The 26,722-nt window shown below is 41.6% G+C and overlaps 3 protein-coding genes across 7 annotated transcripts; all 3 read left to right on the forward strand.

Annotated features, from left to right (window-relative positions):
- The first annotated feature begins 1,102 nt into the window (after nt 1–1,102).
- LOC131204377 (interferon-inducible GTPase 5-like) lies at nt 1,103–4,367 on the forward strand. 2 transcript variants are annotated; one of them, XM_058195604.1, is made up of 2 exons: nt 1,103–1,273; nt 2,140–4,367. In XM_058195604.1, exon 2 carries the CDS (start codon nt 2,167–2,169, stop codon nt 3,352–3,354), a length of 1,188 nt encoding a protein of 395 aa, XP_058051587.1. In that variant the 5' UTR covers nt 1,103–1,273; nt 2,140–2,166; the 3' UTR covers nt 3,355–4,367. The 2 variants fall into 2 exon arrangements, with proteins under 2 accessions (XP_058051587.1, XP_058051588.1); XM_058195605.1 differs by having other exon boundaries at nt 1,124–1,240.
- Nucleotides 4,368–9,589: 5,222 nt separating this feature from the next.
- LOC131204371 (interferon-inducible GTPase 5-like) lies at nt 9,590–13,798 on the forward strand. The gene is made up of 2 exons (XM_058195593.1): nt 9,590–9,735; nt 12,026–13,798. The coding sequence occupies exon 2, from the start codon at nt 12,053–12,055 to the stop codon at nt 13,307–13,309; it is 1,257 nt and encodes a 418-aa protein (XP_058051576.1). The 5' UTR covers nt 9,590–9,735; nt 12,026–12,052; the 3' UTR covers nt 13,310–13,798.
- Nucleotides 9,611–24,212, forward strand: LOC131204367 (interferon-inducible GTPase 5-like). Of its 4 annotated transcripts, none has more exons than XM_058195588.1 (2): nt 9,611–9,702; nt 22,667–24,212. In XM_058195588.1, exon 2 carries the CDS (start codon nt 22,694–22,696, stop codon nt 23,921–23,923), a length of 1,230 nt encoding a protein of 409 aa, XP_058051571.1. In that variant the 5' UTR covers nt 9,611–9,702; nt 22,667–22,693; the 3' UTR covers nt 23,924–24,212. The 4 variants fall into 4 exon arrangements, with proteins under 4 accessions (XP_058051571.1, XP_058051572.1, XP_058051569.1 ...); XM_058195589.1 differs by lacking the exon at nt 9,611–9,702 and adding an exon at nt 21,174–21,196; XM_058195586.1 differs by lacking the exon at nt 9,611–9,702 and adding an exon at nt 21,462–21,818.
- The last annotated feature ends 2,510 nt before the right edge of the window (nt 24,213–26,722 follow it).

Genomic DNA, 26,722 nt, shown 5'->3' on the forward strand with positions numbered 1-26,722 from the left:
AGTGCTGCTGTGCAAAATCTAGCCACCTGTGCTGTAGTTATGGCCTGTTCATTCTTAAGCAGCCATTGAACGGCCAGGATACCTAGCAGTTATTGGCAGAATATTTATTTATTTATTTTATTTATTTATTTGTCAACCACATATAAGATAACAGGTAAAAAGTATAAACATAATTTGGATACATGAAAAGAGTAAGTAAAAAAGGAACATTTGGACAGGGACGGTAGGCACGCAGGTGCACTTATACACGCCCCTTACAGACCTCTTAGGAATGGGGTGAGGTCAACAGTAGACAGTTTAAGCTTAAATTTTGGGGGTTTGGGGAAGAAACTACAGAGTCAGATAATGCAATCCAGGCATTGACCACTCTGTTACTGAAGTCATATTTTCTGGAATCGAGTTTGGAGCGGTTTACCTTGCGTTTGTATCTATTATTTTTTTCCTAATATGTTTTTTCCTAATCTCCATATAAAGGGAACATTCTAAGGAGCACAGTCCCCACCTCTCCTGAGCCGCAGGGACAGAGTCTTCCCATGAACGGTATCCTTTGATGAACGTATCTTTTCTTTTATGTACACTGAGAGCATATGCACCAAGACAAATTCCTTGTGTGTCCAATCACACTTGGCCAATAAAAAATTCTATTCTATTCTATTCTATTCTATTCTATTCTATTCTATTCTATTCTATTCTATTCTATTCTATTCTTTTATACTTGCCATACAGGACGGCCGATGGAAGCGCATGGCACTGTGTGAATGCAAATGTTTTCCAGGATTTTGGATTAGAAAAGCAATAATTTCTTGATGTACCCCACTCTTTGCCAGGGAATTATGGGTTTTGAAGTTCTGGAAAAATCTGGGGAATGGTGGGTTGAAATCCCAGGGAAAGCTGTGGACTTGTGGCAGCTGAAGTCCACACATCTGAAAAGTTTTGTTTTTCCCAGAACCCGAAACTTAAGTTACTTTCGTTTCTTGTAAAGGAAAAGGAAATGATTGGCATCAGCAAAAAAAAAAAAAAAACCAAAAAAAAAACCCTGGGACTCCCATAGTCAGAATTGCACGTGATATGAAATGGGAGGAATATTTTATTATTGGTGGGACGCAATACACTCAACACTTAAAGGTTGACTCCATAAGGGAGATCCAGTCCTTCTCTCTGAGGAATCTGGAGACACTGGACAGAGACCCTTCCCAACCTGCGTGGACCTCTTTGAGAATTACTCCTTTTAGAAGAGCAAGTAAGGATTTGTGCACACCTTCTCCCTGTCGAGGTACATTTCGTATTCCTGGGTTTTATATTCTATTAACTTTGCAGGTTTTGTTGCGCTTCCTATAAAGTAGCCTTAGATACCATTTTCTTTTCTGTGACAGAATGTGTGCCTTGTGCCTAGGAATCTGTGAATGGCTGAAGACGCTCCAGGGTTAAGGAAAAATATGCACCCTTCACCCTAATTTCTGCAGCCAAAGGTTTTGTGGGTGACTCTGGGGAATGAGCTGGAGAAGCACCAGGCTGTTCTCCCCTGTATGTAATGATGCGTTCTTTGGGCTCACACTGGACCTTTGGATATAGTTAATAACTGGCTTGTCTTACCTTGGTGAGGGAAGGGTTGAAATAATAATAATCAGGCTTCCAAGATTTGGAGACCAGAGCTTTGTAGGCAGGAGAGACAAGCAGAGAGATATGGTATTTTTCACTTCCATTTTCTTTCAAAAGTCACCTTTCCCACCTCCCCCGATTTTTGTTCTTTTTTAAATGGATTATGTGCCATCAACTATTTTTCATCTTCTAGTGACCACATAGATAGATCTTCCCCTTGACAGTCTAAACCCAAACCATTCTCTCAAGACTCTTAATGGCACACTCGTTGCCACTGTAACTGAGCCTACCCCATCTTCTTTTCTTCCCTTCCCCTTTCCCCACCATCAGAACCATCAGCAAAGAGCTGAGTCTTCACATCCAGGGTCCAAAGGAAGATAATTTAGGCCTGGACATTTGAGCCTCCATGAAAACTCTGGGTGGATTTGTTTAATGGTCCGTTGGTTGAGTCCATGGTATTCTCTGGGTTCTTCTTCAACCGTAAAGTTCAAAGTGCCTGAAGTAGCTGAGAAGTATCCCAATGTCTCTTCTCCTTTCCAGATAATCTTCACAGAACAAAGAACAACGATGGGCAATGAAATTACAAGGTATTCTCTATGGAGACGATTTGAAGAATTCAGGAGTGATTTGAGTCAAGGCAGCGTTCACAAAATGGCGTTGGACTACCAAAAACATTTAAATGAAATGCAAAATCTGCCCCTTAATATTGCAGTGATTGGGCAGGCAGGTGCTGGTAAATCGTCCTTTGTCAATGCCATCCGGGGTGTAATGGATGATGATGAGGATGCAGCCGCAGTTGGGACAGTAGAACAAACCATGGTGCCAAAGGCCTATCCTCATCCTTTTCTTCCCAATATCCAAATATGGGACCTCCCAGGGATCGGAACCCCTCGGTTTGAAGCAGCGGAATATCTGCAGAAAGTCCAATTTGAAAGTTATGATGTCTATATTTTGGTTACCTCTGAACGCTTTACTAAAAACGATGCTTTGCTGGCCAAAGAAATACACAGAATGAGGAAGAAGTTTTATTATGTGCGTAGCAAAATTGATATGAGCCTCGAGGGTGAAAGGAGGAAAAAGAATTTCAACATGGAGAGAACCCTGGCATTTATAAGCAAATGTTGTGAAGATTGTTTGAGAAGGGCTGGTGGTCTCTCTGCGAGAGTATTTCTGATTTCCAACTGGGAGGAAGACCAGTATGATTTCCCTCTCCTGAGGGAGACAATGGCTGCTGAACTTCCTTACTACAAGAAGCATATTTCAACCAAGGCTGCAGAGCTGTTCTCAGAAAATGAACTGAGGGTGAAAAAAGCTGAAATACTATCACATATAAAGAAGGTGGCGTTGGTGTCATGTGCTTGTGGAGCGGTGCCTGTTCCAGGTCTCTCTATGCTTTGTGATATTCCAATATTGCTGGATGCTCTGACATGTATCTGCAACGCATTTGGTCTAGATGACCATTCGCTCCGTATTTTGGCCCTTCACACTGGAAAAGAATTTGAAAAGCTGAGGTCGGCTATCAAGAAAACTCCATTAGCCAACACCATCAACATAGGATTGCTATTTTCTCTATTGATGCAGTCGTCTCTCTGGGTGAATGTGTCAGTTGTGGAAGTGGCTTTTACTTTTATACCTGTTTTTGGGTCTGTGTTTGGTGGAGCGAGTTCATTTGCTGTCACGTATCATTTTCTGAACACCTTTCTTGAGGATGTTTTGGAAGATGCCCGAAATCTTCGAGCAATGCTTGTTGACTGATCAGAGTCCCAGGAAAAGGTCCCAGGAAACATCCCCCCACAACTCTCTTTGAAGGAGACAGTCAAGCATTTCCTTCAAATGAAAACAGGGGGAGGAAAATAATAAGATGTTTCCAAACCATAGTAGAGCTACCTATTTGCTTGCTCGTTTTAATAATTCTTTAAGTATGTGCTTGACCATAAGGGCAAATATGTATCTCTTTCTGCAGATGTTTCTATGGGAAATAGGAAATTAAATAATTATATTTATATATCTTATTTTTGGAGTGTGTGCCTTTCTTGTTTTCTCTCTTTTACTTTTTTCTGCTCGATTTGTAACAACAATAAATAATAAAATAGTAGAAATTATATTATGGAGCTACAAATTTTAATTTTTTCTGTTCTATTTTTAACAATTATAAATGAGAAAATAGTGGAGATTTTGCTATGAAGCCACAAAATTCATGATACTTTTTGAAACTATGATGAAAACTACTCAATGTTCTTTAACTTGCCCTGTCTAATTAATTTTACTCTGAGCATTAACTGTATAACTTCAGTGATTATCTGCCTGTCCCATATTTTTTTGTTGGAAATGTACATTCTCTTTAAATAAACCAAATTTTGAAGAAAGCTTCCGATGCAGGATTTGGCTGATCAAACTATAGGATCAAGCACCTCAAAACAACGCTATACAGCATTGCACACCAGAACAACTAGACACAAGAACAGTTTTTTCCCGAAGGCCATCACTCTGCTAAACAAATAATTCCCTCAGCACTGTCAAACTATTGACTAAATCTGCACTACTATTAATCTTCTCATCGTTCCCATCACCCATCTTCTTCCACTTATGACTGTATGACTGTAACTTTTTGTTGCTATCATTAAGGGTTAAATTGTAACCTATGACCATCATTTGTGTTGTAAATGTTGTACCTTTGATGAAGGTATTTTTTTCCCTTTTTCTTTTATGTACACTGAGAGCATATACACCAAAACAAATTCCTTGTGTGTCCAATCACACTTGGCCAATAAATTCTTCTTCTTCTTCTAGAAGCTGCTAGAAGCTATTGGACTAAATTGCAATTTAGTCACTGAAACGTTTGTCAACACAATTACAAACTGAGGAACAAATGATTTGATGGAGCTGTGAACAAAGATGTCTGGATGTCCTTTGGTTGGGGACAGGACATGTGAGGACGCTCTCGAAGCAGACAAAATAAGCTCAAATCAGAGGGAATCTCTGTAACTCAGGGCTGAAATGTGGAGGCTTAGAAGTTCTCTCAGTTTGCTTGCTTGCTTGAAGAAGATTCATTACCCTACCGCTCCAGGTAACATGGTCACAGGATCCCTGCTGCAAGCAAACAGCCAAGGTCACAGAACACCAAGAACTCCACAGAATAAACTCAGTTTTAAATATAAGCCCTCTTCTGAATCCAAGGAGACCGAACCTAACCTTAATTGGGTTTGCCCCAATGTATTTTACCAGGAAACGTAGATAAGATGGGTTAGGGTTGGCTCTCCTTGAATGCAGACGGCAAAATGGACCATGTCAACAGATTCGTAGCCCAACGGTAAGCATAAGAGGGCACTGACTTTTCAAGCCTGCCCTGTCTTTCCAGATAAAATACCTGGGGAAATCCCACTGGAGGAGCAAGCCCACTTAGGATTAGGGTTAGGTCCCCTTGATTTCAGACAGCAAAATGGTCATCACCAATGGATTCGTAGCCCAACAGTAAGCTTAAGAGGGCACTGGCTTTTCTAGTCCACGCTATCCACAGTTCCTGGTAAAATACATGGGAAAATCCCATTTGGGGCAAACCCACTTAGGGTTAGGGTTAGGGTTAGGTTCTCCATGTATTCGGACAGCAAAATGGACACTGCCAATGGATTCATAGGCCATTGGTATGCTTAGGAGGGTCCTGATTTTTCGAGCCAGCCCTGTCTACGTTTCTATGCATACCAATGGGCTAATCATGTTTTATTATTTGAAGAAACAACGCACAAGGAACTAAGGGTATAGAAGTGAGATTCGGTCCTTCTGTTCAGAGGACTCTGGATAATTTTGGAAGAGATCATTTCCAGCCTGCATAGAGATGTTTGAGAATTGTTCCCTTTAGAAAAGCAAGTAAGCATTTGCGTATATGCTTCTCCTCTCTAGGTTGGGCTACTGTAGATTTTGTGTTCTCTTTTCTTTTTCTGTTGATCTTCCTATAAACTAACTTACAACGCCATGGTTGATGATCTTTATCCAGACTTGGTTACTCAGGTCTTCCTTTCTCCATCTCTCACTATTTTCTTCTTTCATTTCTCAACTTCCCTTTTTTTGTTAACATAAAGACATATATCATTTATTTATTTATTTATTAATCTTATATACCACACCATCTCCTGTAGGACTCAGGGCGGTTCACAGGCATATTAAAACAATATAATAAATAAGCATTAAAACCCAGTTAAAACTAAATATTATCATGGCCTGATCACTAAAACAGTAAAAACCAATAAAACCCCATTAAAATTTGCTAAAACATTTTATCTTAGGCTAGTCCAGCGCGCTGAAATAATAGAGTCTTCAGTTCACGTCTGAAGGTCCGGAGGTCGGGGAGTTGTCGTAATCCCGGAGGAAGCTCGTTCCACAGGGGCTGGTGCTGCCACAGAGAAGGCCCTCCCCCTGGGGGCCGCCAACCTACATTGTTTGGTCGATGGCACCCTGAGGAGGCCCACTCTGTGGGAGTGCACAGGTCGTTGGGAGGCAATCGGCGGCAGAAGGCGGTCTCGAAGGTATCCCGGTCCTAAGCCATGGAGCGCTTTAAAGGTGGTAACCAAGACCTTGAATTGCACCCGGAAGACTACCGGTAGCCAGTGTAGGCCGCGCAGGATGGGTGTTATATGGGAGCAACGCGGTGCTCCCTCTATCACCCGCGCGGCCGCATTCTGGACTAACTGGAGCCTCTGGGTGCTCTTCAAGGGGAGCCCCATGTAGAGAGCATTGCAATAGTCCAGGCGAGAAGTGATGAGGGCGTGAGTGACTGTGCGTAAGGCGTCCCGGTCAAGGAAGGGGCGCAACTGGCGGATCAGGTGGACCTGATAAAAAGCTCCCCTGGCGACGGCTGTCAAATGATTCTCTAAGGACAGTCGATCGTCCAGGAGGACGCCTAAGTTGCGCACTCCCTCCCTGGGGGTCAGTACTTCCTCCCCCACAGTCAGCGATGGTGTAAGCTGACTGTACTGGGACGCCGGTACCCACAGCCACTCAGTCTTGGAAGGGTTGTACGCTGCCCAGGGTCATCTTGTATGAAGGGGACAGCTACATAAACAGCAACAGCAAGTAGACTTACATACTGCTTCCGTAGTGCTTTATAGAACTCTCTGAGAGGTTTACAATGCGAGTCCTCATTTTATGTGATTAATAAGCGAATAAGTCAATAAAATAGGTGTTTTCTTTTCCATTCCTTTTGTCCTTTGTCCAAGCTACTATACTTTTTCATGGCATCATCAGAAGTCTTTCTGAATGACATTCCTTTTCTCCTTCCCCCATTTTGTAATTTTACCGTTTTGACTTCTCCATCCCTTGTTTCTTGTCCTGAAGGCTCTACCTCCATCTCTCTTATGGCCTCTGTTGTGGATTCCCTAACTACAGACTGGGACAAACTAACTACTTCCCTTGCTCACTTTTACACCTATCCATCTCCCACTGGTAATGCCTCTGCCTCTCTTTATGGTCTCTGGAGTCATTAAACAAGCCTCCACTGAGATTTCTATAAACTATCCTGCCCAAAATGGAAAGAAAAACTACTGAACGGTGTGAAATCTTATCTATTTATGCATGATGTGTCTGAAATTTTGTAAGGTTCAGGAATTGGTCTTGTTTTGTTGAAGTCTCTCTTTCTTCGGTAATAACTTTTGTGTTGCATTTGGTTGGCTTGTTTGTTTGTTTTGTAGGGCGAGAGGCCTGACCTAAGTTGTTGGATCGAGATCTCACAAAATGCAACACAATTATAAGGATGATAAGAGTGTGAAACAGCCTTCCCTAATATGACATTAAAATAAGAATAAGGACTCTTATTGCTTTGTATAAGATACCTTTGAAATTGTGCAAGATCCAGGATTTTGAACTCCTGTTCAGTTCAATTCAATTGATTATTACAGTCTTAGACTAGAACAAATAAAGGCACCCAGTTTATATGCATTTAAAAAGTCTGGTATAAAATAATAAATAACAACTAAATCTATAATAAAATCCAGTGTCAATTATACATGGTCTGACTATACAGTAGTTGCAATCCCTAAACTCTGTGGCCCGTTGTAGGTTCAACGTTAAAAGGGAAATGTCTCAGCAGTGCAAAGGGTTTGCCACAATCGTTATATAACATCACTATGGTGGGGAAGACACGAGTTTCAGGAGTGGGTTCTAAATTTTTTTACTACTGGTTCTGTGGGCGTGGCTTATTTTGTGGGCGTGGCTTGGCGGTCATGTGACTGGGTGGGCGTGGCTAGGTGGTCACGATCCTAGTTCCCCCTGTGAGATTTCCCCCATCCGGACCTTTTGCAATCCCCCAAAGGGTCAAAGGAAACCAAATTCCATATAGCTCTGAACCCTTAAGGCAAACCAAATCCAAGTGGTCCTTGCTTATCGGCTGGTTGCTTAGCAAGTGTTCTAATTTACGACTGACCTCCCCAGAGCTACTTCATCTGTTTTTGGAATTTTGACAGCCATGCACACACACACACACACACACACACACACAAACACACACTTATGACCAGTTACAACATCCCACACAGTCATGCGACTGAGGTTTTCAAGGCTATTTGCCAGTTTCCAACAATTCCTTCTGGTTTCCAGTTAAAAATGCCCATTGGGGAAAACGGACTTGTTTAACAACCACAGTGTTTGCTTAATGACCACAAGGTTCACTTAACGACCATGGTGTTTGCCTAACCCAGGGGCCTGCAACTTGAAACACTCAGAGAGGCATAAACGGGTCTCTCTCTCTTTGTCTCTCTCTTTCCTCCCTTTCTGTTTGTGTGTGTCTCTTGTCTCTCTCTCTCTATTTCCCTCTGTCCCTCCCTCTCTCTCTGTGCGGGAGGGGGAGGGAAAGGAACCACTGAACTGGTGCCTGGTGGTGGGAATCTGACATCCAGAGGTCAACGAGACGTACTGAAGACCAGATGGGGACAATCCCACAAAAATAACATCTCTTGTCACTTGAGCATACTCCAAAAAGCAAAAGAACCTGGTTTTGCTTAACCTTCTCCACAAAATTTTAGTATGAACCACCAAAACTAAATCATTCTTTTAATAAACAGGGGAACTTCTATTTTCATGCAATATTCAAGATATTAGAGCAGACAAGGCAAGAAATTCTAGGCCTGCTGCTGGTTTGGGGAAAGGCAGGGAAAGAGCTCTTTTGCCACGATCCTTGAGCTCTTCCCTCGCAAGGCAGGCTAGTGGCTTGGGGAAAGGCAGGCGACCGGGGAATCAGTTGGGGGCGTGGCCAGCTGGGCATCGTTACCGGTTCTGCGAACTTGGCCAGATTTTTGCTAACGGTTCTTGCGAACCGTTAGCTACCCACCACTGACGTGTTTGTGATGAATCTCCAATGCTGCTGCGCAAAATCTAGCCACCTGTGCTGTAGTTATGGACTGTTCCTCCTTAAACTGCCGCTGAAGATAGGCAGGGTCGGAATGGCCAGGATACCTAGCAGTTATTGGCACAATATTTTTTTCCTAATCTCCGTATAAAAGGAACATCTAAGGAGCACAGTCCCCACTTCTCCTGAGCCGCAGGGACAGAGTCTTCCCATGAATGGTCTCCTTTTATACTTGCCATACAGGACGGCTGATGGAAGCGCATGGCACTGTGCGAGTGCAAATGTTTTCCAGGATTTTGGACTAGAAAAGCAATGATTTCTTGATGTACCTCACGCTGCCTTGCACAGGGAATTATGGGTTTTGAAGTTCTTGAAAAATCTGGGGAATGGTGGGTTGAAATCCCGGGGAAAGCTGTGGAATTTTGGCAGCTGAAGTCCACCCATCTGAAAAGTTTTGTTTTTGCCAGAACCCGAAACTTAAGTTACTTTCGTTTCTTGTAAAGGAAAAGGAAATGATTGGCATCAGCAAAAAACAAAAAAAAAAACCAAAAAAACCCCACAAAACCCTGGGATTCCCATAGTCAGAATTGCACGTGATATGAAATGGGAGGAATATTTTATTATTGGTGGGACGCAATACACTCAATACTTAAAGGTTGACTCCATAAGGGAGATCCAGTCCTTCTCTCTGAGGAATCTGGAGACACTGGACAGAGACCCTTCCCAACCTGCGTGGACCTCTTTGAGAATTACTCCTTTTAGAAGAGCAAGTAAGGATTTGTGCACACCTTCTCCCTGTCGAGGTACATTTCGTATTCCTGGGTTTTATATTCTATTAACTTTGCAGGTTTTGTTGCGCTTCCTATAAAGTAGCCTTAGAATCCATTTTCTTTTCTGCGAAAGAATGTGTGCCTTGTGCCTAGGAATCTGTGAATGGCTGAAGACGCTTCAGGGTTAAGGAAATATATGCACCCTTCACTCTCATTTCTGCAGCCAAAGGTTTTGTGGGTGACTCTGGGGAATGAGCTGGAGAAGCACCAGGCTGTTCTCCCCTGCATGTAATGATGCCTTCTTTGGGCTCACACTGGACCTTTGGATATAGTTAATAACAGGCTTGCCTTACCTTGGTGCCGATGATTTTATCGACAAGAAAGGAAGACAACTTTCTTGTCTTTTGGGGCCTCTGTGGCTCAGACTGGTAAGACAGTCTGTTATTAACAGCAGCTGCTTGCAATTACTGCAGGTTCGAGTCCCACCAGGCCCAAGGTTGACTCAGCCTTCCATCCTTTATAAGGTAGGTAAAATGAGGACCCAGTTTGTTGGGGGCAATAAGTTGACTTTGTATATAATATTCAAATGGATGAAGACTATTGCTTGACATAGTGTAAGCCGCCCTGAGTCTTCAGAGAAGGGCGGGATATAAATGCAAAAAAACCCCAAAACCCCAGAATAACTGGCTTGCATTATTGACTTTGTGCCAATGGTTTTCATCATTTGATCGACAAGAAAGGAAGACAACAGAATACGTACCAAAGGAAAACATAGAGCCAAGGAGTTTAGAGGGGTGTTAAGAGGAGGGGTTCGCTTTGTCTGTCTGGGGAGGAGAACATCTGGAAAGCTTCTTTTCTCCCCCCTTCCCCATTGGCCTAGGTATGTTTTTGCTGCAATTGTTAAAGACGACAAGTGTAATGGTATGGGAGACATGGAAATGACTTGCAGTAGAGGGAACTGTCAGATACAAGGCAGGTTACTCCAGGGCAGGGATGTGGGTGGAGCAATAGGCTCAGAAGAGACCCTCCCTAGTTTTGGGCAAAAACTGACCAGGAAAGGAAATATTTTCAGGTCTGCAAGAATGATTTCGGCTTTAGGATTTAGACCAGATAGGAAACTTGATAATAATAATAATCCGAAAAATCCTACAGTGTGCAGAAATGGATAAGATGACGCTGAAAATTAAGGAAAGGGAAGAATCGGAATACTGTAAAGTGTGGAACAAATGATATGATTGGTTAGAAAAAAGAAATCAAAATAATAAATCTGAATGTTAATCTAATTAAGTTAAAACTAGGAAGTGTAAGTTACTGAATAGTGCTAATTGGATAATGACGGTTCTGTAAATAGACACCAATGTAAATATAAGCACATAGAGGAACGATTGAATAAGAACAGAGAATATATATCTATGCCGATACAGCAAGCTGTAAATTACTATAGATAGAATAGAATAGAATAGAATAGAATAGAATAGAATTTTTTATTGGCCAAGTGTGATTGGACACACAAGGCATTTGTCTTGGTGCATATGCTCTCATATATGATGTCATGTTATGTTTGTTACGTGTATTTTTGTTTTTTGTTGTATTTTTCTTTATTTTGTTTAAGTCAAAAGTTTAATAAAAATTATTGAATAAAAAAAAAGAAAATGAGCAGATGAGCGAATTCTACATTATTGTAAGAATCTTGAACAGAATCTTGAAGTCTGAAAGTACTTCAGTTTACTTCAGAGAGGAAGAGAACATTAGAAAGAAACTAATTCTTCCTTTACTCTCTCAGATGCAAGAAGGAGAGAAGGGTTGAAATAATAATCAGGCTTCCAAGATTTGGAGTAGAGCTTTTAGGTGGGAGGATCAAGCAGAGAGATATGATATTTTTCACTTTCATTTTCTTTCAAAAGTCAATTTTCCCACCTCCCCCGATTTTTGCTCTTTCTTAAATTGATTACGTACCATCAACTATTTTTCATCTTCTAATGACCACATAGATAGATCTTCCCCTTGACAGTCTAAACCCAAACCATTCTCTCAAGACTCTTAATGGCACACTCGTTGCCACTGTAACTGAGCCTACCCCATCTTCTTTTCTTCCCTTCCCCTTTCCCCACCATCAGAACCATCAGCAAAGAGTTGAGTCTTCACATCCAGGGTCCAAAGGAAGATAATTTAGGCCTGGACATTTGAGCCTGCATGAAAACTCTGGGTGGATTCCTTTAATGGTCCGTTGGTTTGAGTCCATGGTATTCTCTGGGATCTTCTTCAACCTCAAAGTTCAAAGTTCAAAGCTGAGAAGTACCCCAATGTCTCTTTTCGTTTCCAGATAATCTTCAAAGAACCAAGAACAACGATGGGCAATGCAATTACAAGCAGTTATCTCTTGAGACAATTTGAAGAATTCAGGAGTGATTTGAGTCAAGGCAGCGTTCACAAAATAGCATTGGAGTACGAACAACATTTAAATGAAACCACAAATCTGCCCCTTAATATTGCAGTTACTGGGCAGGTAGGTGCTGGTAAATCCTCCTTTGTCAATGCCATTCGGGGTGTAAAGGATGACGATGAAGAGGCAGCCACAGTTGGGACAGTAGAACAAACCAAGGAGCCAAAGGCATATCCCCACCCTTCTTTCCCTAATATAAAAATATGGGACCTTCCAGGGATTGGAACATCTAGGTTTAATGCAGCAGAATATGTGCAGAAAGTCCAATTTAAAAAATATGATGTCTTTATTATGGTTATCTCTGAACGCTTTACTGAAAACGATGCTTTGCTGGCCAAAGAAATACACAGAATGAGGAAGAAGTGTTACTATGTGCGTTCTAAAATTGATACCAGTATCGAAAGTGAAAAGAGGAAAAAGAATTTCAATATGGACAAAACCCTGGCGACCATCAGGAAATATTGTGAAGATGGTTTGAGAGAGGCAGGTGATCTCTCTGCCAGAGTATTTCTGATCTCTAGCTGGAAGGTACACATGTATGATTTCCCTCTCCTGCAAGAGAGAATAGCCGCTGAACTTCCTGACCAGAAGAAAGATATTTTAACACCATCTCTGCTTATTTTCTCTGAAAATGAATTGATGAGGAAAAAAGAGCTAATGCAATCATATATAAAGAAGGTGGCATTGGTATCTTGTGTTTGTGGAACATTGCGTGTTCCAGGTCTCTCTATGCTTTGTGATATTGGAATATTGCTGAATGCTCTGAAACGTATCTGCAACACATTTGGCTTAGACAACCAGTCCCTCCGGTTTCTTGAATTTCAGACGGGAATAGAATTTGAAGAGTTGAAGTCGGCTATCAAGAAAACCCCATTAGCCAATACAATCGACATAGGATTGGTATTTTCTCGATTGAAGAAGTCGTCTCTCTGGGTAACTGTGTCGGCTGTGGAATTGGTTCTTGATTTTATACCTGTTTTTGGGTCTGTGTTTGGTGGAGCAAGTTCATTTGCTGTCACATACTATTTTCTGAACAGCTTTCTGGATGATGCGGTGGAAGACGCCCAAAATCTTCGAGCAAAGCTTCTTGAGCGATCAGAGTCCCAGGGAAAGCAGCCATCCTCTTCCCCTTCAATTAGACACTCAAGCATTTCATCCAAATGAGAGTAATAATGTTTCAATAGCTTATTAGAACTACCTGCTTTCTTTCTTGTTTTAATAATTGTCCAGTTGACGTATGTGCTTGAGGGCAAATCACTATCTTTTCTTGAAGATGTTTCTCTTCTCATCCAAAAAGTTTCTTCAGTTCTTGGATGAGAAGCGAAATGTCTTCAAGGAAAAACGAAGCCCAGTTGCCTTTTGAAAAAGTATCTTTGGGACAGCCAGGACCTGAATGATCAAGAATCTCCATAGACATCTGTCTGCAGATGTTTCCATGGGAAGTCCAAAATTAAATATCTATATTCTTTTGGTGGATGCTCTTCTTTTTTTCTTTTTCCTGTTCTATGTGTTCACTATTATAAATAAAAAAAACAGTGGAGTTTTTACTATGAAACTCACAATATTAGAATCCTTTTTTAAAAATATCATGAAAACTACTCAATGTACTCTTCTAAAGTTATTAATGTCACACTGAGCATTATTTGTATACCTTCTGTAATTATCTGATCATCCTTAATTATTATTATAACTGAAATATATGTCTTCCTTGAATAAAAGAATTTTAAACAAAGATTCAAATGCTGGAGTTGGCTGATCAAATTGAAGGGGGAACACTAGAGAAGCTTCTAGAAGACACTGGAAAAAATTGCTATTTATCCAATATAACATTTGTCAACTCATTTACAAACTCAGGAAAAAATACTTGGTGGGACTGAGAACTAAGATGTCTCAATGTTCTTTGGCTGAGAACAGAATGGGGAGGGCTCTCTCAAGTGTGTGTCTGTGTGTGACTTTGTGTCTGTGTGTGTGTGTGTGAGAGAGAGAGAGAGAGAGAGAGGGAGGGAGGGAGGGAGGGAGGGAAAGAAGGAAGGAAGGAAGGAAGGAAGGAAGGAAGGAAGGAAGACAAACTTGGCACTAGACGTAGCTTCAGAGGATAATCTAGGGCTGGAAGGGAGCTGGAGGTCATCTAGTCCAATCCTGCTCCAGAATAGAATAGAATAGAATTTTTTATTGGCCAAGTGTGATTGGACACACAAGGAATTTGTCTTGGTGCATATGCTCTCAGTGTACATAAAAGAAAAGATACGTTCATCAAGGTACAACATTTACAACACAATTGATGGTCAATATATCAATATAAATCATAAGGATTGCCAGCAACAAGTTATAGTCATACAGTCATAAGTGGAAAGAGATTGGTGATGGGAACTATGAAACGATTAATAGTAGTGCAGATTCAGTAAATAGTCTGACAGTGTTGATGGAATTATTTGTTTAGCAGAGTGATGGCCTTCGGGTGTTCTGGTGTGCAGTGCTCTATAGCGTCGTTTTGAGGGTAGGAGTTAAAACAGTTTATGTCCAGGATGCGAGGGATCTGCAAATATTTTCACGGCCTTCTTCTTGATTTGTGCAGTATACAGGTCCTCAATGGAAGGCAGGTTGGTAGCAATTATTTTTTCTGCAGTTCTAATGATCCTCTGAAGTCTGTGTTTTTCTTGTTGGGTTGCAGAACTGAACCAGACAGTTATAGAGGTGCAAATGACAGACTCAATAATTCCTCTGTAGAATTGGATCAGCAGCTCCTTGGGCAGTTTGAGCTTACTGAGTTGGCGCAGAAAGAACATTCTTTGTTGTCCTTTTTTAATGATGTTTTTGATGTTAGCTGTCCATTTGAGATCTTGCGATATGATAGAACCCAGAAATTTGAAGATTTCTACTGTTGATACTGTGTTGTCAAGTATTGTGAGAGGTGGAAGTATGGAAGGGTTTCTCCTAAAGTCTACCACCATTTCTACGGTTTTGAGTGTGTTCAGTTCCAGATTGTTTTGGTTGCACCACAAGGCTAGTCGTTCGACCTCTCGTCTATATGCGGATTCGTCATTGTCTCGAATGAGACCAATCACTGTTGTGTCATCTGCGAACTTCAGTAGCTTAACAGATGGATTGTTGGAGATGCAGTCATTGGTATACAGAGAGAAGTGGGGAAAGCACACAGCCTTGGGGGGGGCCCTGTGCTAATTGTACAGGTATTTGATGTGATCTTGCTTAGCTCCACCTGCTGCTTCCTGTTTGTTAGGAAGCTTGTGATCCACTTACAAGTCTGTTCCGGTACCTGTAGCTGGTTTAGCTTAGTTAGAAGAATGTCTGGAATGATGGTATTGAATGCTGAACTAAAGTCTACAAAAAGGACCCTTGCATAGGTCTTTGGAGACTCAAGATGTTGTAGGATGTAGTGCAGAGCCATATTAACAGCATCATCTGTTGATCTATTTGCTCGGTATGCAAATTGCAAAGGGTCTAACAGCGGATCCGTGATGGTTTTCAAGTAGGAAAGCACTAGCCTTTCAAAGGTTTAAATGACTACAGATGTTAAAGCAACTGGTCTGTAGTCATTCAGTTCCTTGATGGTGGGCTTCTTCGGCACTGGGATGATGGTAGAGCGTTTGAAGCAAGAAGGAACATAACACATCTCTAGTGATTTATTGAAAATATGGGTGAAGATGGAGGCCAATTGGTCAGAACAGACTTTTAAGCAAGAAGGAGTTATCTTGTCAGGGCCTGGAGCTTTTCCTGGCTTTTGTCTGTGAAATAGGTCCTGCACTTCCTTTTCTGTGATCACTAGGGGTTGTGAACCCAATGAAATGGGGTCAGTTGTAGGAGGCTTGGCTGTTGTTGGTGTGTCTGAGATGGGGGTTGTGGAGATAGGTGGCTGTAGTTTCCTTTCAAACCTGCAGTAAAACTCATTCAGGTCATCTGACAGTTGTTGGTTACCTTCAGCCTGGGAAGGAGGTTTGCCATAGCGGTGATATTTTTAAGAGTTTTCCACATGTTTGCTGGTTCATTTGCTGAAAACTGATTCTTTAGCTTTTCAGAGTAGCTTCTTTTGCTGCTCTTATCTCCTTGTTAGTGCATTTCTGGCCTGATTGTACAGCATTTTATCACCTTTTCTGTAGGCTTCCTCTTTGGAATGTCGTAGCTGCTTAAGTTTAGGTGTAAACCAAGGTTTGTTGTTACTGTGTATTCGCAAGTTCCTTGTAGGTACACATAGGTCTTCACAGAAGCTGACATATGATGTTACAGTATCTGTGAGTTCATCCAGGTCTGCAGAGGTATCTTTAAAAATATTCCAATCAGTGCAGTCAAAACATGCCTGTAGCTTTAATTCTGATTCCTCCGTCCAGGTTTTCACTGATTTAATTATTGGTTTTGTGGCTTTAAGTCTTTGCCTGTAAGCAGGTACAAGGTGAATCATGCAATGATCAGAGTGTCCTACAGCTGCACGTGGTAAAGACCGATAGGCATCTTTTAGTGTTGTGTAGCAATGGTCTAGAGTATTCTTGCCTCTGGTGGGACAATTGACATGCTGAAAGTATTTTGGTAGTTCTTTCCTTAAGTTTGCCTTGTTTAGATCTCCCAAAACAATGGCCAGTGAATCAGGGTGTTTGGCTTCAGCCTCCATGATTTGGTCAGCTAGAGTTCGTAATGCCTTGTTTACACAGGCTTGTGGTGGGACATAAACAGCAATTAGAAGAAATGAGGAAAATTCACAAGGCGAATAGTAAGGTTTGCAGTTGATAATTAGAGTCTCTAAATTGTTGTCACAGAATTTGTAAATTATATTAAAATCTTGACACCAGTTTCTATTAATATATAGACATAAGCCTCCTCCTTTCTTTTTACCAGATGTTTCTGGAATCCTGTCTGATCGTTCAATTTGAAACCCTGGAATGTTCAGGCTGCTATTTTCAATTGATTCATTTAACCAGGTTTCAGAGAAGCATAGGACTGCTGAATTGCGAAAATCAGAATAGTATTTGTTTAAGAGGAGTATTTCATCCATCTTATTTGCAAGTGAGCATATATTTGTTAGGAAAATTGAAGGCAGAGGAGTTTTAATGCGAGTTCTTAGCTTGATTAAGATCCCAGATCGTTTACCTCTTTTCCTTCGTTTCCGTTGTTTGGTTTTTTTAGTAATCCATGGCTCCGTGGGAATTGCCTCCTCCTGTGTTAGAATCTCCTCCGTGTTTGTAAAGACAGGCGGGGGTGAGATTAAAGAAAGCTGCTCCTTAAAGAAATGTTCCTTAATTTTTAGCAGATGGTCTCGTGAGTAGGAAATCCATAGTGAGTCACAGAGAACAATTAGAAATAAAGAAACAATTAGAGAGCATTTCACCGAGGACATGGTTACATAACCACACCCACCCAGTCAAACTCAAAGAGAACATCAAAGCAAATGGTTCCCTTTAGCTGAGGGTTGAAGTGTGGAGACCAGGATACTATCTAAGCTTATTGTTTTTTGCAGACATTCATTACCCTATGAGGTAACATGATCAGTGTTGCAAGCAAATAGCCAAGGTCAGAGAACATCAAGGACTCCACAGAATAAGCTCAGCTTTGCATACAGGCCCTTCTGCCACTGGTGCTGATAAAATCTGACCAGACACAATAATTTTACAGTGAAATAATTATTCCTGGTTTTAAAAGCATCTTTATTGTATGACACAGCTAGTTTATTTCAAAGTTTGCAAAAATATTTGGGCTTGTCTACTCAGATGGTTGTGACTCTCCCTTCCCTTTAGTTAAGTTGGATTGCTGGAAGCCACAATGAAATTATCCATTCTTGATACACACAAATTGCCACCCTTTTTATTTATCCAATTGGTTGAGATCAGGGTGAAATCCTGCAGAGGTTCTGGAGAACCGGTAGTTCAAAGAACCGGCAAATACCCACCTATAGCTGGCCCCAGAGTGAGGTCGGAATGGGGATTTTGCAATATCCTTCCCCCTGGAGTGGGGAGGGAATGGAGATTTTGCAGTATCCTTCTGCTGGAGTGGGGAGGGAATGGGGATTTTGCAGTATCCTTCCCCTGGAGTGAGGTGGGAATGGAGATTTTGCAGTATCCTTCCCTTGGAGTGGGGTGGGAATGGAGATTTTGCAGTATCCTTCCCCTGGAGTGGGGAGGGAATGGGGATTTTGCAGTATCTTTCCCCTGGAGTGGGGAGGGAATGGAGATTTTGCAGTATCCTTCCCCTGGAGTGGGGTGGGAATGGAGATTTGGCAGTTTCCTTCCCTGGAGTGGGGAGGGAATGGAGATTGTGCAGTATCCTTTCCCTGGAGTGGGGAGGGAATGGAGATTGTACAGTATCCTTCCCCTGGAGTGGGGAGGGAATGGAGATTTTGCAGTATCCTTCCCCTGGAGTGGGGAGGGAATGGAGATTTTGCAGTATCCTTCCCCTGGAGTGGGGTGGGAATGGAGATTTTGCAGTATCCTTCCCCTGCCATGCCCACCAAGCCACACCACGCCCACCAAGCCACGCCCACAGAACCGGTAGTAACAATATTTGGATTTCACCACTGGTTGAGATGCTAGATGGGAGAGTTAGAATTATGGTCATCCTGGAATGGCTGTTTCCTTCCCCATCAGTTTTTCCAACTTCACTTTCCTATCTTCATCAGAGCCTGTTTCCACTGGAAAGGAATCAACTCTGTCTTTTTCTTTAGCTCATTCTCCTTTTGCCCACTTTTTGAAAACGGTCTTAATCTATTTCTCCAAGGTCTCAACTTGGTGCAGGTTCTTAGGATTGGGGTGGTGGTGGTGGTGACTAAACAACCATTTCTCAAGGATGCTGCAATGGGATCCATGATTGGATGGGGAGGGGAAGAAACTAATATTTTTTTTTCATAAAAAAGTTTTATTTTTACAATCATATCAAACAGCTCATCCAATGTACAGTTATATACAATTAGTTGGGCTTGCCCAGTCACCACCCCACTTTTTAACACTCTTCCCTCTTCTACCTTCTTTTACTTTCCAGACCTTCCTCTCCTTCTCTTATCTACATCCTCTCCTCCCTCCACCCTCCACCTTCCTTCTCCCACTTCTACCCCTCTTCCTTCCTCTTCTCCTCTTTCCTATCTCCTACTCTCTCCTCTTTTCTCCCTCCCCACCGTTCTAAAATGTTAACTGGGCAGACCCGACCCTACATTAATTATATTTATACATCTTCAATAATCCCTGTACATTAACCATCACTCCATCCTCTACCCTCAACCCCCCAATTCCCCTCCCCCTTACCCCCCACCCCGACTTCCCAGAACAAAATGAAGGGTATCAAAACTAACCATAATCCAAAATAATTCCTAAATTATAATCTCTAGTCACTCCACACATAATCACACTCTCAATTCCCCTCTCCTTCAGAAATATATCTAATGCAAAGTATTTCCTAAATTTATTCATATGCTATTCGATATTTTTTTATCTGATACTTATTTTGAATATAATCAATCCACATTTTCCATTCTAAAATATATTTTTCTTGTGTACAGTCTTTCAAGTAAGCAGAAATGTTTGCCATTTCTGCCAGATTTGATACTTTGAGTGTCCATTCTTCAATTGTAGGTAATTCTTCTTTCTTCCAATATTGAGCAATCAAAAGTCTCGTGGCTGTTATTAAGTTCAAAATCAATTTAGTCTCTATAGCTGTACAATCCATAATTATTCCTAGTAGAAAGAAACTAATATTGAAGCAGGAGAGAAAAGATCTTAAATTGAGTCCCCCTTAACTGTCCTGGGTGCAAGAAAGAGGGAGGGAAGGATGGTCCCATAAACCTTCTGAGATTCAGTAACTAGAGCAAGTAGATTCCTCAGCATTCTTGCTACTCCTTACTAAGAATTCTGGCGGGAACAGATTGAGGCTAGGCTTGGAAGAACAATGCTTTATTTCTAACACAACAGCTAACAATTCAACAAGGCAAACTCCAAGTGGCTGGAACTCTGCCAGAACTGTTGCTGCCTGACAGCTGCTTAAAAGTAAGGTTCTACATTTAGGCCAAAAAAACAAAATGCACAGGTACCGTATATGTGGTACCTTGCTCAATAGTAGTACCTGTGAGAGGGATCTTGGAGTCCTAGTGGACAACCATTTAGATATGAGCCAGCAGTGTGCAGCAGCTGCTAAAAAAGCCAACACAGTTCTGGGCTGCATAAACAGAGGGATAGAATCAAGATCACGTGAAGTGTTAGTGCCACTTTATAATGCCTTGGTAAGGCCACACTTGGAATATTGCATCCAGTTTTGGTCGCCGCGATGTAAAAAAGATGTTGAGATGTTGAGAAAGAGTGCAGAGAAGAGCAACAAAGGTGATTAGGGGACTGGAGGCTAAAACATATGAAGAATGGTTGCAGGAACTGGGTATGTCTAGTTTAATAAAAAGAAGGACTAGGGGAGACATGATAGCTGTGTTCCAATATCTCAGGGGTGGCCACAAAGAAGAGGGAGTCGGGATGTTCTCCAAAGCACCTGAGGGTAGAACAAGAAGCAATGGGTGGAAACTGATCAAGGAAAGAAGCAACTTAGAACTGAGGAGAAATTTCCTGACAGTTAGAACAATTAATAAGTGGAACGACTTGCCTGCAGAAGTTGTGAATGCTCCAACACTGGAAATTTTTAAGAAAATGTTGGATAACCATCTGACTGAGATGGTGTAGGGTTTCCTGCCTGGGCAGGGGGTTGGACTAGAAGGCCTCCAAGGTCCCTTCCAACTCTGTTGTTATATTATAAATAGGGAGCTGTCAGGCAGAGGAAACCAATCGGAGGCTGCAGTTTCTCCCGCTGTTTTAGCCATTCGCGTTTTAGCCGATCAGGGAAAGGCTGCAGCCTGCCTATAGCCGTGCGGTCGTATGTGCGAGGACTCAACACTTGCCAAACCTGTCTTCTGGCCTGGCCAACTGGAGATGCCCTACCCAAAACTGACCAGGTTCAACAAAGGGTAGAGAAGAAGGACGGGTAAGAATCCAAACCAGCTTGCCTATGATCTCAATGCAGGTTGAGGGGAATCCTCCAACCAAGCAGGAAGTGGACTTGCACACATCTGGAGCTTCAAATGTGAGCTGGCAGACCCCTGACTTAAGTAGAGCAATAAAGATAAGTGGAATCAGGCTAAAAATAACACTAAGGCACACCACAACTTCCTTTTCCTGCCTCCCTGATAGGATTAACCCTTAGGACAGGAAAAACAAAAGACCATGGACCGAGCTTGACCGGTAAAACAGGAAAACGAAACCCAGGGCAATCAGAAACCCATCAAAACCCATCAAGCTGCAGGAGCTTCAAAGGGGAATTAAGCATAAAAGGCTCAGAGTCACATTCCCAATCTTGTTTGCAAGTCAGGAATGCTCGAGCGGTGTCACTTTTACTTCTTGCCTTCCTACATTAAAAGAATTCCACTTTCTGGCAGCTGGCTTCTGAATCAGGGGTGAAATGCTCCCAGTTCGGACCAGATTGCTCGATCCAGTAGAGACTGTGGCGGGTGGTTCGGAGAACCGGTAGCGATCGTGGCGCAAGGCTCCGCCCACCCACCCGGTTGTTGTTACTTCCTGGTTTTAACCAGGAAGTAATGTGTTTTGTACCCTCTGCGCATACGCAGAAGGTTTTGCACGTCGGCAGAAGGTCTGAGCGCGCATGTGATGTGCACGTGTTTGAGAGCACTTCCGAACTAGTAAGGAAGGTAAGTACATTTCACCCAGGGGTGAAATGTAAAATTTGTAACTAACGGTTCTGTGGGCGTGGCTTGGGGGGCGTTAATGTGACTGGGTAGCCGTGGGCAACTTTTTTTTTTAACTTTTAAAAGCATTTTTTCTACAACCTCTTCAGCCGAAGAGGTTGTAAAAAAAATTCTTTTAAAGGGTTCTGACAATCCCAGCTGAGTTGCCTAATCCTCAGAACCCTTTAAAAGCATTTTTTCTACAGCCTCTTTGGCTGAAGAGGTTGTAGAAAAAATGCTTTTAAAGGGTTCTGCTGATCCCAGCTGAGCTGCGCAATCATCAGAGGCTTTTTTTTTTACTTTTAAAAGCATTTTTTCGGCCAAAGAAAAAAGGTTTTTAAAAGTAAAAAAAGAAAAAAATCCTCTGATGATCGCGCAGCTCAGTTGGGCATGGGGAGGGGCAGGGACTTTTGCTACCGGTTCTCTGAACCACCAGCTGCCATCGCTACCGGATCGGGTGATCCGGTCTGAACCGGGAGCATTTCACCCCTGATTTCACCCCTGTTCTGAATCCATTTGTTCTCGGTGTCTGTGACTATGTCCCAGCTGGGAAACAAACACAGGAGTTTTTCTTCCAACAGTTGTCATTGTGACCTATCCAGACTGGGAACCTTCAGTCTGAAACCAGTGATTGCAGAAGGGGCACAAATGTATCCTCCTATTATACATTTAAATTAATTACCTACTGATCAAAATTACCTCAGAAGATGAGGTATCTTTCTAGGGACTATGGTGGATTTCACAGGCATAGGGAATGTTTAGGGAGTCATGACACAACTGAGAAGAATCACAATCTCTCTCTTCGTTTCCAGATAAGCAGCACAGAACAAAAAGCAACTATGGGCAATATATTTCCAAAAGACGACGTAAGGAGAGAATTTGAAGATTTAAAGAGTGATTTGAATCGAGGAAAAATCCCCGAAGCAGCAGCTGAATACCGAGGATATGTAAATGAAATGCAAAACCTGCCACTCAATATTGCAGTTGTTGGAAAGGCCGGTGCTGGGAAATCCTCCTTCATTAATGCCGTCTGGGGTATAAATGATGATGATGATGAAGCTGCCGAGGTCTGGACAGTTGAGGAAACCAAAGTGCCAAAGGCACATCCCCACCCCTCTTTTCCCAACATAACGATATGGGAGCTACCAGAGATCAGAGAGCGTAATTCTAAGGCAGCTGAATATTTCGAGAAGGTCCAGTTTGAAAGATACGATGTCTTTATTATGCTTGTCACCGACCGCTTTACTGAAAATGATGCTTTCCTGGCAAAGGAAATACAAAGAATGAGGAAGAAGTTTTATTATGTGCGTTCTAAAATAGATCTCAGTATCGAAGGTGAAAGGAGGAAAAGGAATTTCAACATGGAGAAAACCCTGGAGACCATCAGGAATTATTGTGAAGATAATTTGAAAGAGTCATCTGAGCTCCCTGAGAGGGTATTTCTGGTATCCAACCTGCATGTACATATGTATGAATTCCCTCTCCTGAGAGAGAAAATGGCCGCCGAACTTCCTGATTACAAGAAACACATTTTAACTCTGGCTGGGCAGTTTTTTTCAGAGAATAATTTGATGGACAAAAAGATTAAAATGAAATCATATATAGAGAGGTTTGCAAAGTTATCTTGGGTTTGTGGAGCAGCGATTGTTTGGCCCCTCTCTCTAGCTTGTGATATTGGAATCCTAATAGTTGCATGGGAATGGTTCTGGAAGGTGTTTGGCTTAGACAAGAGTTCCCTCCATTTTCTGGCACTTCAGACAGGAAAAGGGTTTAAAGAGCTGAAATCGGGGAACCGGGAAAGGCCATTAGTCAGTACCGTCCATGCACAGCTGGTATTTTTTCTCCTTCTGAAGTCTGCTTTTTGGGTTATGCTCCCATCTGTGAAATATTTGGGGATCTCTCTTGCTGAAACTGTGTCGGTTATGAAACTGGTTCTTGATTACATGCCTGGAATCGGGTCTGTATTTGATGGAGTGAGTTCATATGCTTTCATGCATTATTTTCTGAACAGATTTCTTGACAATGCGGTGGAGGATGCCCAGAACGTTCGAGAAAAGCTTCTTAAGTGATCAAAGTCCCCGTGAAAGATCCAAGGAGCCATCCTCCCCTCTTTGAAGGAGAGCATTTCATCCCAATGAGAAGAAGGGGAAGAAAATAAGAATATGCTTCATTACCTTATTAGAACTGTCTATTTGTTCGCTTGTTATTCTCAGATTGCAGTATGTGCTTGGTCAGTTTAAGGGGCAAATAAATCTTTTTTTTTTCTGCAGATGTCTCCAAGGAAAATTAGAAATTAAGTGTTTATCCATATTGTTTCGTTAGCTTTTTTCCTACTCCACGTGTAACAATCATCACTAATAAAAGAGTCGAGTTGATCCTTCCCAATTTCTCTGGCTTCAATTTCCAGTCGTCATACGAACCCAATATACATCTGATGGCCTGCAATGTTTAAATGTCAATAACAAGATCACGTTATTGACATCTCAATAACATTTCAAACATTCAAAGATGTCAATAACATTTAGATGTTATTGACATCTAAGTGTTCAGATGTCAATAACAAGATCATGTGAAGTGTTAATACCACTTTATATTGCCTTGGTAAGGCCACACTTGGAATACTGCATTCAGTTTTGGTCGCCACGATGTAAAAAAAATGCTGAGACTCTAGAAAGAGTGCAGAGAAGAGCAACAAAGATGATTAGGGGACTGGAGGCTAAAACATATGGTTGCAGGAACTCGGTATGCCTAGTTTAATAAAAAGAAAGACTAGGGGAGACATGATAGCAGTGTTCCAATATCTCAGGGGTTGCCACAAAGAAGAGGGAGTTGGACTGTTCTCCAAGGCACCTGAGGGCAGGACAAGAAGCAATGGACGGAAACTAATCAAGGAGAGAAGCAACTTAGAACTAAGGAGAAATTTCCTGATAGTTAGAACAATTAACCAGTGGAACAACTTGCCTGCAGAAGTTGTGAATGATCCAACACTGGAAATTGTGGTGGTCTCTCATGAAATAAGAATCGAATGATAGCTTTAGCTTCCTGCATTGTTATTTTAAATTGTTTAACAGGAGCTTTTGCATTTTGATGATGATATGAATGACTTTCCCATGGAGAAGTAAAGAATAGATGCATATCAGATGCAACTGCATCTGCTACAGCATTTCCTTCTGAAAGAACAGCAGGAAATGGCTGATGACTACGTATGTGCCCTATGTAAATGTCATCTTTACGATTCTCAAGTGCTGTTTTAAGAGTAAGAAATAAACATCATAAGTTTTCTTCTATCCCTGGTGAAAGATATGTTCCAGGAATATTTTTTACTACATTTGTCACATATAAACTATCTGATATAATGTTAAGAGGTTGTGTGGAAAATAACTGAAGAGCCAAAACCACTGCAGCTAGTTCTGCCCTTTGAGCTGACGTTTGAGGAGGAGTAATTTTTGTGTTCCATAGTCCTTTTTCTTTCCATGCAACTGCACCCCACTTTTTCCCTCCGTCTGTTAAGACTGTTAAAGCAGACACGAGAGGTGAGGCAGAGATAATAGAGTGCATTGAAATATGCTGCTGATTTAGCAGAGTTAACCCTGGATCTGGAGGAACATGATAAGATATTTTCCCAACATAATCAGTTAATGCCATTTGTAAATCTTGTGAATTGCTCACCCAACATTCCCATTCCTTAGATGCCATAGGGACAATAATTTGGTCCAAATCTAACCCTAAAAGGGAAATACTTCGAGGCATCCTTTGACTATCAAGGATGAAAATAATGAGGCCAATTTATTAATTGTTTTGGACTGTGTATGGCCCAAATGCAACCATTCTATTAATAACAATTTTTTGCCACCTACTTGCGCTTTAAAATGTCCAGGTTTACCACAATTAAAAGAATTCCCTGTAGGTTTGCCAAACTTTCCCTTTTGAAGGGCATTGGCTAAAGCATTCATGTTCCATGCATTTGTGCCAACTTCTGCACAAGCTTTTAACATCTCTGCCAAAGTATAATCAGGTCTTGAAATTACACTTTGAAGTGCCTTTTTACAATCTGCATTACAATTTTCAAAAGCCAATCTACGCAACAATTCTTGTGCTGCATCAGGATTATCAATTTGTCTTCTAACAGCTTCTTGGAGACGATCAATAAAATCAGAATAAGTCTCCGCTGGTCCTTGTTTAATGCTAGAAAATGATTTTGTAGGTTTTCCAGATTGCGGCACTTTGCTAAAAGCATTAAATATACATCTGCCAATTACAGGATAGGCAGCTGCAGGAGTGCCCACTGCTTGTTGTTGAATTGTGGCAAATTGACCTGCACCATACAACTGATCAGGTATATACAATCCCCCAGAATTATTTCCTGCAATAATAGCATTTCTCTGATACTCTGAATATTGAATATTTCATTGCTGATCTTGTTGTTCTGTAATAGGGAATGCCTGCAGGCAGTCTGAAAGTTCCTCAGGGGTTATATCACCTTTTTCTTGAGCTGTCTTAAATCCTTCTCTTACCATGCCTTTACATTGCAAATTTTGCTCAGTACTTAAAGAATTTGAGATATTTGCAGATGGGGTTTGTTTTGGAACACTTTGCAAAATAGTTGACTGAGGCTTAGGTAAGGCTATTTGAACAGAAGGATGATTAACATATAGCGGAGGGGTTGACCTCCGGACCTTCCAGCGTGAGTTGAAGACATTTTTATTTCATCGCACAGGGCTGGCTTAATATAGTTTTATTGGGGGTTTTTTATTAAAAATTTTAGTTTTTTAGCCAAATTGAATTAGTTTTTTAAAAATGTTTTTAACTTTTGTATTCTTTGTTTTACTTGGCTGTGAACTGCCCTGAGTCCTTCGGGAGAAGGGCAG

The sequence above is a fragment of the Ahaetulla prasina genome, chromosome 10 (genome assembly GCF_028640845.1).
Source record: "Ahaetulla prasina isolate Xishuangbanna chromosome 10, ASM2864084v1, whole genome shotgun sequence".
NCBI classification, from domain to species: domain Eukaryota; kingdom Metazoa; phylum Chordata; class Lepidosauria; order Squamata; family Colubridae; genus Ahaetulla; species Ahaetulla prasina.

Excerpts from the sequence above, each read along its gene's own strand:
- LOC131204377 (XM_058195604.1), top strand. The coding sequence starts at position 2,167 with ATGGGCAATGAAATTACAAGGTATTCTCTATGGAGACGATTTGAAGAA.
- LOC131204371 (XM_058195593.1), top strand. The coding sequence starts at position 12,053 with ATGGGCAATGCAATTACAAGCAGTTATCTCTTGAGACAATTTGAAGAA.
- LOC131204367 (XM_058195586.1), top strand. The coding sequence starts at position 21,708 with ATGTGTTTTGTACCCTCTGCGCATACGCAGAAGGTTTTGCACGTCGGC. Across the intron at positions 21,819-22,666 it reads CTTCCGAACTAGTAAGGAAG|ATAAGCAGCACAGAACAAAA; the intron begins GTAAGTACATTT and ends CTTCGTTTCCAG.